Here is a 17837-nt window from a genome sequence, read left to right on the forward strand (position 1 = left end):
TCCCTAATCGCACCTATTCAACCTCGTCTAACAACAAGTGTGTGGCCATTAAAGAAACAGAAACGAAACTATTCATCAAAAACATAAGAAAATAATATTGAACCATATACATAGAAAATACCAAAACTGCCTCTCAAGGAAAGTTACAAAAGTTTTACTTTACCTCATTACTCTAAGCAAACTGTTATAACAAAACAAATATTGACATGTTAAATTGGCTCTTATAATCATGTAGTACCTGGTAATGTTAATTTATCAGAGTATTTCCTCACCATTAACAGACAGATGTATTCGGTTACTGTCCTGTGATGAGTTTGGTCTCTGATCTCTCTGTCCTCTACACCAGTACTGACCCTGATCAGATGTATTTACTCCTCTGATAGTGAGAGTGTCTCTGTTTACAGTGTAACGACCAGACGTCTGTAACATTACACTGTCTGTGTCTTTATACCACTCATATCTCCAGTTACTGTGAGACTCAATCACACAGGTCAGAGTGACTGTCTCTCCGGTGAATACAGGACTGTCTGGAGTCACAGTCAGTGTAGATCTTGGGGAATCTAGGAAGAAATACAAAATGTTACTCAAAACACGACACACAAGACATCAGTTTGCAGTGCAGAGCGACAATCATATGACAAAATGTCATAAAGGTTATAAAACAAATTCATGTGAATCTAGCAGGTTTAATCCAAGTCTTGAAAAGAGATATGATCACTTTATATGATAAACAGATTGTAATTTAGGCTTTTTTAAGGCTTTTTGGATCTTCTAGGTTTTGGATTCCTGGACTTTTAATGAAGGAACAGAAACCTCTCAGGTGCATCTAAACAGAATCATGACTGAAAGTGAATTGATTCAGTCCTCTTATAAAAACAGAGAGATGTGACTCTTACAGAGGAGTGTGAGAAAAGATCTGATATTATTTAGATTAATGATTATGTCTAGATCATAATGGCCACACATGAGAAGGAGGAGCTCCCAAATTGGGTTTTACATTGTGTGAAGCTACACTCCCCCCTTGTGACACTTCTAGTTGTTCGCACTGTTTTTTCGGAGCAAATGTGTCACAAACTTTTTCAGAGGGGGAGCAGTAGCACTATTTATGATTTTATGTAGCAAAGACACATTTGAGTGTTTTATTAGATTATCAAAGCTAAGTATATCATATTTTTGACGAGTATTTGACAGTGATGATAATAACGTGTTTTTTTTTTTTATTTTTTGATCATGGATCTTGAGACAGTTTTTATACAAAGATTCAAAGGTTGAATGACTGTTTTACATGCCTGAGACCAGGATGTGATGCAGTACAAAAGGTGGGGGATGATCATTGCATTGAAATAAGTACTGGATGCTTCAGTGGTGAGAGAGTTTCTTATATATCTAACATTTACTAAATTAAATTTCAATTTGTTACACAATTTCTTAACATGACCTTTAAAACTAAGTGTGGAATCTAGAATTACCCCCAAATATTTAAATGTATCTACATGTTTTATAAGTTGGCCGTTTAATAACATTTCCGGATAAGTTTTAAGCATAAACCGGTTTGTAAAAAATATTTAATGTGAGACATGAGTCATCTAACCAGTGGCTAACCTTGCTCATGACACTTGATATTTTTTTGGCTACGTCTGTTGCACTTCTCCCATGGGTATATAATACTGTATCATCAGCATACATAACAATATTTATGCCCTTGCAGACCGAAGGCAGGTCATTAATATATAAGCAAAACAACAGTGGCTCTAGAATTGACACCTGTGGTACTCCCATAGTAGAGACAAGAGACGTAGACAATGTGCTATTTATTTGCACACATTGTTTTCGATTTATCAAGTATGATTTTATCCAATTTTGGACATTTGTGGAAATGTCGTATTTGGCCAATTTGTGTATCAGTACCTCATGGTTAACTTTGATTCTTTGCGTAAATCTAAGAAGACAGCTCCCACCACTCTTCCTTGATCTAAGCTAGTTTTAATCTCCTCAAGGAAGTAGCAACATGCAGTTTCAGTGGAATGTTTTTTTTTCTGAAACCAAATTGCGTAGGATGGAAAAAAGACTTAGAGTCTAGATATGCTATAAGTTGTTCTGCCACAACCTTTTCGATTACCTTTGATGCAGCTGGGAGAATACTGATGGGTCGATAATTAAAGACCATTTGAGTATCCCCAGATACCCAAGGGGTGACAATGGCAGGCTTAAATACACTGGGAAAAATATTTTTGTTAAAGGACTTGTTTATAATCATCACTAAAGGTATCATAATAGATGCCTTATGTTGTTTGAGAAAAGCTGTATCACAACCATATATATCTTTAGCTTTACTATTAGATAGAAGTGAGATTACATTTTCAACTTTCTCTGTGTTGATTAGGGAAAACTTAAAAGCAGAATCATTACAGGTTAAAGCTTGTGTGAGTTGAATTTTTGGTGAACTTAGACTCATTTCTCATACCGGATTTATAGAATAATCATTAAAACATTCCGCAATAATCTTATCATCATCCTGTTTTTTTTGCTCGTTTCACAGTAAGACCCAAACCTGTAATAACATAATCTGACTGTGAGCATGAAAGGAGAGTCCAACTTTGTTTGTTTGTTTGTTGATACTTTATTGATCCTTTGCAGGAAATTATATTGTCACGGCAGCTTAACACTCAGACACCACATTTGACAGAACAAATTACTTCCAACCAATCTACAGTTAAACAACAACAACCAAAAATAAATAATAATACCTATATAGAATATTCAGTAACATATGAATATTCAGTACAGAATATTCAATAACAGAAGTAAATATAGAATATTCAGTAACATGTGAATATTCATAACACATTAAACCTTCTAATGGCCGCTGGTACAAAGGACTTCCTGGTACGTTCAGATTTGCACTTTTGTGAAATCAACCTATGGCTGAAGGTGCTCTTATTGATCAACCCCAGCACATGGATTGGATGTGAGGAATTGTCCATGATTGATTTTAGCTTAGATAGCATTCTTTTCTCAGCCACGTGCTCGATCACATCAAATTCAGTCCCCACCAAGCCTGCTTTCTCAATCAATTTGTTAACGCGATTTAGATCTCCCATGCGAGCACCCTCTCCCCAGCACACCACAGCAAAGAACAGAGCACTTGCCACCACTGTCTGATAGACGTTGCACAATAGAGGACGGCAGATGTTAAATGACCTCAGCCTTCTTAGAAAATAAAGTCGGCTTTGACCCTTTTTATACACTTTTTATACACTGCTCTTCCAGTCCAGCTTATCATCTAGCTGTAAACCGAGATATCTGGGACTGGAGACCAACTCCACTTCACTACCCTGAATTGTGATTGGGATCATCGGTGTCTTCTTCCTCTTCCTAAAATCCACAACCATTTCCTTTGTTTTTGAGATATTAAATTGGAGATAGTTGTGGTTGCTCCAACCCACAAACTCTGTAATAGTTCTACTGTACTCCTCCTCTTCACCTCCTTTAATTAAGCCAACAACGACCGTATCATCTGAGAATTTCTGGAGGAAGCAACTGCCACTATTGTACTGAAAGTCTGCTGTATAGATAGTAAACAGTAACGGGGCCAGCACGGTTCCTTGTGGCACCCCCGTATTACTCAGAATAGTATTAGAGACACTTTTCTGCAGACGCATGTACTGTGGTCTACTGGATAAATAGTTCATACACCACTGGACCTGTGATGAATCCAGCTGTATCTTCCTTATCTTCTCACACAGCAGTTGGGGCTGGATCTTGTTGAAGGCGCTTGAGAAGTCAAAAAATGTGAACCTCACAGATGCATCAGGAGTGTCCAGATGTGCATAGGTTCTTTGTAGCATGTAAATAAGGGCATCATCCACACCCATGTTAGACTGATATGCAAACTGCAAAGGATCCACGTAATTTGTCATACTGGCCTTGATGTAAAAAAAAATACCACTCAACTGGGAATCAGATTTAACTGGGAATCAGATTTAAGATCAGATTTACCTGGTTATGGACTCAATCTGTTTGTTTTTGAGATGATGTAATGAGAAATGAACAGCCTCACCTGATACTGTCAGTGTAACTCCGTCACTCATCTGTGTGTGTGTTGCTGCTTGTGTCTGAGTTCCTCTACAGCTGTACACACCACTATGAGACGGATCCACAGATGGGATTTTATAGTTCTGGTCTCGTCCTGCGCTGTAATCTTGTTTGTAGTCTTTATACCAGCTGTACTGCCAGACTCCTGTCTGCTGTATGTCACATGTGAGAGTGACCGTCTCTCCTCTGAACACACGTCTATCAGGATCAACACCAACTACAGGTTTGGGTCTCACTGTGAAACGAGCAAGAAACACACTTCACACGTCTGAAAACATTTCAGATGATCTGTGATACCACAATTATTATTATTTTATTTGACATTTAGTTTATCTGACAACACATTGTTACACTGTAAAAACTAAAGGTGCCTCAAAGCTCTTTTTCTCATAATAGGGTCCCTGGAGGAACCTGTATAGTCTTTGCGGTTCGTGCAGGAGCTCATGGGATCCTAAAACTGGAGCGACGATAGTGAAGGACGAGAGAGGACCAGGCCTGGGCCTATTTTATGTTTTGGTTTTTATTTGCACGCACCAGTCGTCCGTGAGGGGCTGGTGAGCTGTTTTGTGTTTGTTTGTGATTATTAAAGTTTAATTTTGATTGTGGAAGTTCTTACTCGTAAGAGCCAGCATCTGGAAGAACCCAGAGATTCATGAGACAAAAATGAAATTATATAATAATAATAAAAATAATAATAATAATAATAATAATATTTTGTGGCACTTGCCATGTGGAAACAAAACTATCTTGTATAATTAAAAAAAGATTAAATGGTTGTAAAAAATTGGCCGTCATAAGATGAATAAATAAATAAATAACAAAATAACAAAAGGACATAAAAACTACAAAACAGCCACAATATATCCAATTAAATTTGTACAGTTATTTCTGAAACTCTGTTCTCAGCAATAAGGAAAATATACATAAACGGTCATACACGCATACAGTGACTACACATGTTATTACAAATGATTTCATTTATTTATTTCTTCCAGATTGCACTTTTATCTGCCTCCTTTTGTTGTATTTTAAATAAGTTTGTTGTATAACTTAAATATTGCAATACCTAAAAATAGTTTTATTGAAACAGGCTATTATCCATGTATTCTTTTATATTCAGTGATTAATAAAGAAATGTGTTCTGTGTGTGTTTCATGAATATGTCTCTGTAGTGGACACTCAGATGTGAGGCAGTGGACAGATGCTGATGTCTGACAAAAAAAGAAAAAATAAACAAATAAAAAAATACATAAGATCTCTCTGGACCGCCCCATCTTTTGAAGGTGTATTTATAAGTGTACAATTGCAGAGACACATCAGTAACACTTCTAAAACATTCAATTATTTATATTTTATTAACAGTTTTGTTCTTATTTTATTATCTTCTGACAAATCCTGCATTGCCTGTTACGTGATGATCCTGCTGTGCTGGACTGTATGTGATAAATGAGGTAAGTCTGACTGTGCACGTGTGTATACCTATATAGTGTACACACACACACACACACACACACACACACACACACATATTACATACCCTTTGTGTGTTATTGTAATAGACATTGTGCATTTAATAAGTCCTCAATCATTAATAAATTCACTAATATGACAAAAACATGGGCTGTGGTGTTCCTCATTTTTAAGATACTTTGAAAAAAGCCTGAGCTAAATGAATAAATATTTTGTAATTTAATTTTAATGTAAATTTCTTATGTTATTTGAGCAAATGAGAATGCTAACAATATATTTGTGGTACTCTCCCATTCACTGCTTTCAAAGTTTAACCAACTATGACGACTTCCTGCTGAGAAACACAGAAATGTGAAAAAGATTTATTAAGCTACATACATCTTGAGGATTATCAATTTCTTCAAATGTCTTGTGTGAATTTTCCCAATCTGTGACCAACATTTAGATCAGGAAACAAATTGTCACTATTGATTGCACTGTACATACAATTTTAATTCAATTTGTAATTGAATTTATTAATTTAAATTGTACTATTTTTGAGGTACATGAAATGTGTTTTAAAGTTTGAAGATATCTGAGTCACATTTATTTATTTATATTTTTGTCAAGACGTAAATGTTTTATTTTTTGTTTATAATAATACTAACACTACAGAGCCTCGCACATGACATCCAGGAACAAAAAGTAGACTAAATTGTGTACATGATTTATAAACCGAGAGATCGAATTAGGAAACTGTGTTCAATTTTTTCTTTTTTTTTCTTGCATGTCATGTGCAGGGCTCTGTATAACACTGATGTTTCTGTGAATGGGATTGTGATGTGATGTATTGACTATTTATTTATTTGAAACTATGGCTGTTGTTGTTGTTTATCAATAAAAATGTTTTATATGCATTTGGTTTAGTTTTTCAGTTTGGTTTTTAAAATTATTAAAAATGTCAATAGCAGGAAAAATAAACTAGTGGTTCAGTTTTTACAGTGTATGACAGTATTTATCATGTTTTATAACAAACACATCATGTTTTCTTCCATTATAAAAGTATAGAAAGTAAAATAGCACTGACCTGTTACTGTAATCTTAACTGTATTACTGAACTCGCTGTAGTAGTTTCCTCGTCGTGCTCTGCACCTGTATTCTCCTTCATCAGAGTCTCTCACAGACTTGATTGTTTTAGTTGCATCAGTCGTGGATTCAGGGTTTGAGTCTTTTCTCCAGTGAATTGTCCATCCAGTTAACTGTCCCACATCACAGCTCAGAGTAACTGTGTCTCCAGTGAACACTGAACTCTGGGGTTTTACAGTCAGAGTCGGCTTCAGTTTATCTGTGAGTGTACAGTAATGCAGCGAACATTTTACATTTTAGTTCACTAAACAAAGGATATTTCATAATATAAAATTATACTAAACACTGCTGAAATACTTTGTGAAGCTGGATCTGAATGAAATGAAATAATCAATCATTAGCAATAACACACACACACACACACACACACACACACACATGAACATCACTGCATCAGAAACAAGTTTCAACAGATTACATTTTATTCCTGAAACCAAGATTGGATTTTAAATGAATAAATAAAAGGCCCTCAAATATTACTAATAATTATGTAAATGTTTTACCAAACTGAGGTTTATTGTTTTAATTCATATTTCAAAAATATTCCTATAAAAACAGTATTATATTATAAACATGCTTTCACTCTGACTACATTTTAAATGTTTTTAATATTGTATTGTATTAAATGTTGTATTATATTTAAGTGATTAATAATAAATGAATAAACATAGAAGCTCAGATGTGTGACCTTCTGTCATTACAGTTTATACATCGTTGATTTGCTTCTGTTTTAATGATTTATCTGTAGTAATCAAATATTGTTGAAACACTGAAACTTACATATTAACAATTTATTACAAATATATGGTCATATGACACACACACACACACACACACAGAGAGAAACTTTTCTTCAAATAATATCAATCACTTTATCAAAATTTCTACTTTACAGGTGTGCAGTTTTTTTATAGCATTTAGGTTTAATTAATTAATTATTACTCTTTTAATGTTAATTTTAACTTTGAATCATGAAGATATAACGGACGATGTGCTGGGTTTAGTGGTAGATTACTGACATAAAATAAAAATAACATGAAATATTAACTACAGTCACTAGATGACTGCACTGATCACTCGCTCATGTTGAGACATTAAACAATCATTATTATATCAATAATAAAAGAGACTCTTTGTGTACTAAAGTACTACTTCTGCAATTATATTACAATCCTTAGTCAAATTATGAATCAAGAGTTATTTTTGAATTATTTTGTCATTTGTTCACGTTTATGTCGTCATTACACACATCTGTGTCTTCATGAGTTTCACATTGTGAAAACACACTCAAGATCTGCAGAATAATGATTTATGAATTGCTTCAGTCCTCTCATAAGAACAGATTCTGCTACAGAAGAGAATATGAGAAGTGTTGAACCACAAATATTGATGTTAAATGATGATTAAACAGATGTGAATCTGAACACTCACCTGATACAGTCAGTGTAACAGCAGAACTGATGTCTGATGATCTCTGTGAGTCTGATCTCTCTCCTCTACAGCTGTATTCACCACTGTAATGCACCTCAGCTGTGAAATGGTACTCTGCTGTTTCTGTTGTAAATTGATTGAGAGGTTTTCCATCTCTAAACCAGCTGTATATCCACTGAATGTGTCCTGCTCCCTGTATGTCACATGTGAGAGTGACTCTCTCTCCGCTGAACACACGCTCATCTGGAGTCACCTTCAATACAGCTTGCACTGATAAACATAGAAATAAATATACATTATTAATTGAAACATTACAGTATTATCACTGTTATGAACTCAAAATCCCCTTGAGAAATAAAAAAATCTGTATTAAATTAAAGTTAGAGTTTGCTTTGTGTCGATTAGATTAGTGTTGATATTTTTTAACAAAATAAGACATTGATATTAAAAGTCTATTTTTATTACAGCTCGTACAACATTTATAATATCTGTAGTGTAAAATGTAAGAGTGTAAAACAGAGTGCTGTGGTCATGTGACCGTTTGAACTGTTTAGTGTTGCAGGATGTGATCTGTTTCACATACTATTAAGAAATAGACAGAATACAACATTGTGCTGAATTCATTCTGAACAAACACAGTCTCTCAACTGAATTCTATATATTATAATCACATTGCACTTAAATCAAGTTAAAGGTGTAATCTGCTGATTGTCTTCTTACGATGCACTCAGGGCTTTACGATTACTCCAGAGCACCTAAGATGATTTTCAAGTGCTCCTTAAGTTACGATGCTTTTGGGAAACAGACCGTAATATTAAGATCAGTCGCACGATCGATGTTACGAACTTCTTAGGCTTACAAAGCTTTTGGGAAACTCAGCCCTGGTTAGTCTAACAAGACAAGTACAACTAGAAAATGAGACAGAATATTTCTCTTTATCTTTTGATGATTCAAACTTTAATTCATGGAGATAACATGAGACAACGAGTCTGTGTCGGTTTAGTGGTGGATTGCTGCCATTAATTAAAATAACATGAGATTTCAACAATTCGGTTGTTAAGTGATGACGTAAGCAGCACTGTTTCTGAGTACAAGCCTCAACTCGCTTCACTTGAGAATACGACCTCAGCAGCCGTTTATGAGCACTGTTTATTCATATTAATAATTTAAGTTAAACGCTTTCAAACTTACGGTATACACTACAGTCTCCCAAACACAAATAATTTATATATTTTTTTTATATATTTATATTTAGATTGTCTGGCTATCTGGTACTTCGGTATGGAGTTAAAGGTTAAGATTATAACTTTTTCGCTAGTATTCTATCACATTGTGAGTTTAAATTAGCACCTATTTGTTGTTTTCTCGTGGTAACTGATAGAGCGTTTGGACACGGAAGCGCTGCGAATAGCCACTAGATGAGTGCGATGACTCATTTAGCTTTATGCTGACACAGTACTTGAAATAATTTTATAATAAGAATAACAAAATGAATTTGTCAAAGTTTTTATGTATTTATTTTAATTGTACTAAAGTACCCTTTTTGCAATTATGTTACAATATTACTCTGTTGTGGATGTGTGATGACGTCACTGCATCTCTTTGTTCGCCATTGTAGTTTTTTTTTTTTTAATTTTTTTGTTTCAGATCACTTGTGCTCTACATTGAGAATGTTTTCTAGTTTTAACTGGATTGGAGCAAGTTTTCCTCATGGATTTTTATCTGGTTTTGTTTCGTTTGCTGTTGTTTGTGTTAAAGTGAACACTGTTACATAGCCTTAAAACAACAACAACAACAATAACAACAACAACAACAACAACAACAAAACCTTGTGTTGAAACCTTGAGACTGTGACAGAGAGGAACTTTATTTTAATTTAATTTTTTTATTTATCCACCCATCATTGGCATCTAAAATGACCCTGAACTGAACATTAGCCTTAATTACACACAGTCATAAATTACAGTCTATATTCTTACATCAAACTAACATTTTAACCTACTATTTTTTTTTTTTTTTTTAGCATGAGGAAACTACACAGACAAATGATTCTGGGAGAAGATGAATGACAGCAAAATATAGACATAAATCATCAGCAAAGAGACAAATGTGGGATCCTCATTTGATTCATGTAGACAAATAAAGTACTAGAACACAATTCACATTAGTTTAATAAATCAGATGTAGTGCAGTACAGCACAGTACCTTGAGTGAGTCCAGCGTGGATGAAGGACATCAGCACTAAAAACAGAAGAAACACAGATATGAAGCATTTCCATTCATTCAACACAATGCAGATCACTGAAACATGTCTAGAGTTTGAACTGAAAGTGTTTTTCTGTGTTTTGAAGCTCATCATGAGAACTGATGCTGGAGATTCTCCATCATTTAACATCAACACACACAATGACGTCACAGGACTCATGAACCGATACGAGAGTCGATTCACTGATGATTCACTGCTGCCCAGAGAAGCACTTTCAACCTCTGAGATTCACAACATACAACACATGAGCGTATTCTCATCCACCAGTGTGACGTCTGTTTCTGTAACGCTGTCTGTTTAGCTTTTCATTGTGTGTTGTGTTTTTATAATTGTTTTTCTGTCTTTGTATTTTTTTTTTACTATTTGTATAACTACACATGCCAAAATTAAGCAACGCTCATGAAGATAACCAATGATATTCAGTTAAATACTGATTCTGGTAAAATATCAGTGCTGGTAAACTCAATCTCAGTGCTGTGTTAGAGCCGATCCTAGACTTCTGGGCCCGAGCTCCTCAACTCCTTAACGTATTCTTTGAGAACAGATCCACAGCAAAAACAACAGTGAGTAAAAAAAAAAAAAAAAAAAAATCTCAATGGTAGTGTAAAAAAACACCCTTTCTAATGAGCTCTGCTGACCCCGCCCCTCTCTTCTGTGGGGTGATGAGCAGACTGTAAACTTCAGCAGTGAAACTTGCTAACTAGCATATATTAGGAAAGGTGATTTGCAAAGATTCATTGAGAAACACTTATACTCACTTCTACCGTACCGTGGGCATATATCAACACAAGGAAAGTTTATTTATGTGTGTGTGTGTGTGTGTATACAGAAGTAAGTTTCATTTCTAGGTCCTTTGCAGGTCTGAGATCATTTGAAGTGTTACTCATATAAACTTTCAAAATTCAAAACATTATACAAAATAAAGTTATAAAACAATAAATATGTTTTGATAATTTATGCCAAGAGTGTCACACATTAGTGCACTGAAAAAAAAAAAAAATCAAGCAGTAATAATGTGTCTTTTGATTCAATTTACCATTATTTGTTTTATTTTTCAAGTAATATTTATATTACTTAATAAATATAAATTAATTTTATCTCCTAAAACTTAATTCTACACTTCATATAATAGGAAAACACTGGATTATGTGAAACATGTCAAGTAAAGGAAACAGTTGATCATGTGTTGTTACTCTGTCCTAGGTGTGAACAGGAAAGGAATGAGCTACATAGAGAATCACAGAACTTAGGATACATATTAAACACAAAACAAGTCAGACACACTAACAATGAGGCTAAATGACCTCAGCTCCTAGCATCAGTCGCTAGTGCGTCTCTTGAGATCAGGGGAGAGAGGTTTACCTGCACATCAACTACTCGCTGTTGAGTAAAGATAAAGATGTTTGAAAAGGTGAATGCTTTGACATTGCTTTAATTCATCCATTTTGCTGGGGATCTTTTGCACTTGTGATAGTATTTTGAGGAAACTAAAGATGCAGAATAAGAATAACTATCTTCCCTGCTCTGGTTAAAACTATAGAGTAGAAATAGAGCAGATGTCAAACCACAATCATCAGCTCAACCTTTATTAGGCCTCTTAACACTTCTGTCATTTTCTCTCTACACGCAGTTTCTAAAGTTAGAAATGCACAAATAACAATGTGTCTTCAGTGATGAGCTGAGAGAAGCCGGTGCAGCATATTGCTGTTTGTTTTGTTTTTTTACAGGAAAAAATTATTCAATGTAAAATAAACTTTTACAAATGTCAAACATAACTGAACATTAAACATTAATAGATGCTACCCTTCACTCAAAAACATAACATAGCATTTAATTTCAAAATGTACTCTCCATATCCAGCCATATGCAAAGCATGCTGGGAACTAACAATCACCTCTAAAATAAAACTGCAAAATTTAGCTAATTCTCTTAAAATATATATGTAGCATTCTTTCATTCATTATTTTAGTTTAATCAGTTCCCCAATTCAGTCAAAGACCCATGATTGTTTTACAGTGCGCTTTTATGAAGCAAAATTGTAATGTAATTAAATCTTTTTAAGAGAACATTTTCTGAATAAAATTGTGTATTTGTTAGCCAAGGTATTTATTTATGCATGCACACAGACACCAGAATAATATAAGTGGTTAGACAGTATCTCGAGGATGCTTTTAATAAGGTACTCCAACCCGATCTCACGGCAATTCGTACATTTTTCACAAGTTGGCTTATTCGTACAAATTCGTAAGACCACACTGGTACAAATTCATACGATTGTTGCCAAATTGTACGTATTTTACGAGTTGCACAATTCGTATGAATTTGTATGAATGACCTACACCTAACCCCGCCCCTAAACCTAACCGTCAGTGGGGTCGTATAAAATCGTACGAGTGAGGTCGTACAAATTCGTACGAATAAGCCACCTCGTAAAATACGTACGAATTGGTCGTGAGATAGCGTTGGGTACACACAGTTTTGTACCTTTCTTTCTGAGAGTGTATGGGCGCTCTTTTCTGTTATTTACCTTTTGACTCTCTTTCTTTTGCTCGAGAGACTGTTTGTGATCGATGAAAATTGTTGTTTGTCTAAACGTCGGGACATTTCTCATCCATTAGCCAACTTAGCTAGTTTTTTCACGCGCCTGCAGCGGACAGACCACACTTGAACCAGCGAGCTCTACTGACATTTCATTCATCTCTTCCTATTTCTTTTTCTCTCGATGTTGTTTGTGAAGAGTGTAAGTTAGTTTTACTGATTCCAGCGGAGGAGAGACGATGGTGGCACTAATATGATGAGTGCAATAATTTAATGACCATGATTAATAGATATGGCCGCTTTTTGAAAGAGTAAGTTTAAATTAATTAAAGCGATAGTTCACCCAAAAATGATAATGTGATATCTATCTGCTTACCCTCAGGGCATCCAAGATGTAGGTGACTTTGTTTCTTCAGTAGAACAAAAACAAAGATTTTTAACTCTGTGCAAGAAACTGAACAGTATTTATATAATATTTACCTCTGGTTAATATTCGTAGACTTATAAGTGCATTACTGCCACCTATCTCTCCAATGGACCATTGACACTCCATCTACAATCTCAATCAGGAGTATCAATAGTCCACTTGAGAGATAGGTGGCGGTAATGCACTTATAAGTCTGCAATCTGCCATAAAGCAAAAAGAAGACACGTCATGCGCCAGCTGTTGAGAATGTGCTCAGGAAAGTTCAAATACATAAACAGATGAATATACTTCTCTTCTATAGGTTCAGAGCCATCTTAATGAGTGTCTTTTTGTGGAAGGAAGAAGAAATGGAAGAGATGCTTTGGAAGTGTAAGTATGGCTCTCATAACAGTGAAAAGACAGCACAGCTATATAAACATTATCCCTCTGTTTCACAGACAAGGCTTAAGGCTAGTCCCAGACTCAAATGCATGTTCAAGCTGTCTTAGATGAAAATATCTTGTACTGAAACATCTTAAAATATGTCAGTGCCATTGTCTTGTCTAGATGTACACCAGTAAAGTTCTTAAGGCATTTTTATGAAAGTTTTTTAAAGTATCCTGATTTAACTAAGGCCTAGTCCTGGCTTAAGCTGAGCCCTGTCTGTGAAACCGTCTCTTTGATCAAACATGGAAGTTATATAAGAACAGAACAGTTTTCTTGTTCACGTCAGGCATGTACATTAATTTAAATCACTTTATGGACTAAAAACTTACACTTATGCCACCTTCACACTACACACGTGCCGGTGTTCGGTAAATCGATATTTCGCTGTAATGAATATGCACAGTATTGTTATCGAGGGCACTTCTAAATACAGTGAATAATTATATATTACAAATTATTACGAGTTTGGAATGCATTTTAAGGATACGTTTCCCATCAACTGGTGAAAATGCACAACACTGCTGTATGCTGCTTGAAAGAGTGTGTGCTCTGGTGTTAACAAACACACATGAGATGACATCTATCTATCTATCTATCTATGTTTATTCATTTATTTTTTATTTAGGCCAAGTTAAGTTATGAAATATAGATGTGAATCATTAACCTAGATTTATATAATTGGATGAATAAAAACATTTTTAAAGTATGGAACATGTTCTTATGTTAATGATGAACTACAGATGTGGTTTTCTGCTGAGAATGTGAGAAATACCTCAACATATCCGCTAAAAATGACACAGAGACGAACTGGTAAAAAAAAAAAAAAAAAAAAAAAGTAGCATGGACATTTTTTTTTGGGGGGGGCAGATGTCACTTGTTTGATATATTGTGTTTAATGCAATAAAATTAATTATTCAGTTAATGTGAACATTGTTTCACACTACTCATGCTTCACTGACTACAAACCACATCAGGTCAAAGTGTTTGAGAAACAGGACTTACTTCCTGTTCGACGTTGCCATCAAACTTAACTTTGACATAGCAGCCAAAGAAATCTAAACACTTAGGTGTTTTCACACTAAGTATATTTTAATTGAACCAAACCTGTTCAGTTAAAGTGAATCAGAAAGGGAACCAGATGCAACTGGAATGAAGATGGAAAGTGGACTTATATATAAACTAATATATATATATATATATATATATATATATATATATATATATATATATATATATATATATATATATATATATATATATATGGTTCCCTTTCTGATTCACTTTAAATATATATATATATATATATATATATATATATATATATATATATATATATATATATATATATATATTAGTTTATATATAAGTCCACTTTCCATCTTCATTCCAGTTGCCTCTGGTTCCCTTTCTGATTCACTTTAACTGAACAGGTTTGGTTCATTTATTATGATACCATATCATCATTATTATTTCCATATATATATATATATATATATATATATATATATATATATATATAATGATGTGGTCTGAGTAAGTTTAATTTCTATGTTTAGCAGGTCAGAAATGTTTTAGCACTGTTTTCACACTCAAATTTTTTTATTTTATAAAATAAAATAAAAATAAAGTTCTGAAACAATAAATATGTTGTTCATAATGAATGCCAAGAGTGTCAAGCATTAGTTCAAGCTTGAAAGTTTTTCAATTAATAATTTGGCTTTTAATTACATTTAGAGGCGGCTAGATGACTGCAGTGAATCATGGCTTTGAGAGTCAAAACAAAAAAAACAACAACAACAAAAACATACACAAACATTTGTTTCTTCTTTTTTGGCAGCTGTCACTTGTTTGATATATTGTGTTAAATGCAATTCAATTAAATAATTTTTGGACCACTATATGGATAATTCATTTTCAATAAGAGGGACAGAAAATAATGAAAAGTGATCGAGAAACTGGTGTGTTTCACCGCTCTTCTCAAACTCTCTGAATCTCTAACAGAGAAACTATTTAAAGATACAATACCATACAACACCAAACTCATATTAACACAAACACGTCTGATTGAACTGAACTGCTGAAAATAATAAGTGTGAACTTCATAAACAGCAAGAGCACATGTCCACAGAGCCTCCATCTTTCACAAGCAGCTCAGATAAATACATGTTCTCTGAAACTCTGTATCTGATCCACACGCAACACATCATCACATTAATCTGAACAATAAAGAATTCATAGAGCCTCCTACACACAATCATAAATTTATCTTCAGCTGAACACCGTTAATAACAGAAAAACTGAAGATAGAGTAGAATATAGTGAAATACTCACAGATCATGAGAGGCAGTGCACTGGAGCCCATACTGACACATTAACAGACTGTTTTAACAGTGATGCGTCTCTAAATCAGACACTTCCTGCATTTCACAGTTCAAGAAGAGATGAGGGAGGAGACACAACTCTACACAGAGACACAAAACAGGAAGAAAAAGAGATGCATTCTAAGATATTTAGCTGCTCTTTCAGTGCACGCAAGTTGTTAAAGCTGTTTTTGTTCTTGAAAAGACTGTTTCACAGAGAATGTCTCTAGTAATTGTTCTCACACTGCATTATTTTGTTGTTCACAGTCAGAGCTGCACACATTACAGACAGACAGTGAATAAAGTAAAACCACAAGGTGAATAATGTAGGCCTGTTCATGTAAGTTAGGACTTGCGTTTACTGACCTAATAAACTCCTTTGGAGTCAAGCAAAATGTTACCGGGCCCACTCATCGTTTTAATCATACACTAGATTTAATTATATCGCATGGAATCGATCTTACTGCTATAGATATTGTACCTCAAAGTGATGATATTACAGACCATTTCCTTGTATCGTGCATGCTGCGTATAACTGATATTAACTATATGTCTCAGCGTTACAGTCTGGGCAGAACTATTGTTCCAGCCACCAAAGAAAGATTCGCAAATAACCTGCCTGATCTATCTCAACTGCTAATTGTACCCAAAAATACACACGAATTAGATGAAATTACTGACAACATGGGCACTATTTTCTCTAATACATTAGAAGCTGTTGCCCCAATCAAATTGAAAAAAGTTAGAGAAAAACGTACTGTACCATGGTATAACAGTAATACTCACTCTCTCAAGAAATTAACTCGTAGTCTTGAACGCAAATGGAGAAAAACTAACTTAGAAGTTTTTAGAATTGCATGGAAAAACAGTATGTCCAGCTATAGACAGGCTCTAAAAACTGCTAGGGCAGAGCATATACACAAACTCATTGAAAATAACCAAAACAATCCTAGGTTTTTATTTAGCACAGTGGCTAAGTTAACAAATTACCAGATGCCACCTGATTCAAATATTCCACCAACGTTAAATAGTAATGACTTTATGAATTTCTTCACTGATAAAATAGATAACATTAGAAATACAATAGCGAATGTAGATTCTACAGCGTCTAACACTTCAGTTTCATCCATCGCACCCAAAGATAAACTGCAGCGCTTTACAACCATAGGACAGGAAGAGCTAAATAAACGTATCACTGTATCTAAACCAACAACATGTTTATTAGATCCTGTACCCTCTAAATTACTGAAAGAGCTGTTACCTGTAGCCGAAGAACCGCTTCTCAATATCATTAACTCGTCGTTATCTTTAGGACACGTCCCAAAACCATTCAAGCTGGCGGTTATCAAGCCTCTTATTAAGAAACCAAAACTAGATCCTAGTGTACTAGCAAATTATAGACCTATTTCAAATCTTCCATTTATGTCTAAAATTTTAGAGAAAGTTGTGTCTGCTCAATTGAGCACCTTCCTGCATAAAAATGATATGTATGAAGAATTTCAGTCAGGTTTTAGGCCCCACCATAGCACAGAAACTGCACTTGTTAAAATTACAAATGACCTGCTCCTTGCGTCAGATCAAGGCTGCATCTCATTTCTAGTCTTACTTGATCTTAGTGCTGCGTTCAACACAATAGATCATGACATACTCATAGATCGATTACAAAACTATACAGGTATTCAAAGGCAGGCTCTAAGAT

The 17837-nt window shown here is 34.5% G+C and overlaps 1 protein-coding gene and 1 long non-coding RNA gene across 2 annotated transcripts in view; one reads left to right on the forward strand and one right to left on the reverse strand.

Annotated features, from left to right (window-relative positions):
* The window catches only part of LOC127962297 (uncharacterized), a 315639-nt gene that overhangs the window by 162739 nt on the left and 135063 nt on the right, over window positions 1-17837 (forward strand). The window lies entirely within an intron of this gene.
* The window catches only part of LOC127962237 (leukocyte immunoglobulin-like receptor subfamily B member 1), a 238583-nt gene that overhangs the window by 66029 nt on the left and 154717 nt on the right, over window positions 1-17837 (reverse strand). Inside the window, exons 5-6 of the mRNA XM_052561777.1 lie at window positions 4061-4330; window positions 273-560 (exon numbers count right to left, since the gene is read on the reverse strand). Of these exons, the coding sequence (XP_052417737.1) occupies window positions 273-560; window positions 4061-4330 (558 nt within the window). The remainder of the gene's footprint in view (window positions 1-272; window positions 561-4060; window positions 4331-17837) is intronic.

Source organism: Carassius gibelio, chromosome B7 (assembly GCF_023724105.1).
Source record: "Carassius gibelio isolate Cgi1373 ecotype wild population from Czech Republic chromosome B7, carGib1.2-hapl.c, whole genome shotgun sequence".
NCBI classification, from domain to species: Eukaryota; Metazoa; Chordata; class Actinopteri; order Cypriniformes; family Cyprinidae; genus Carassius; species Carassius gibelio.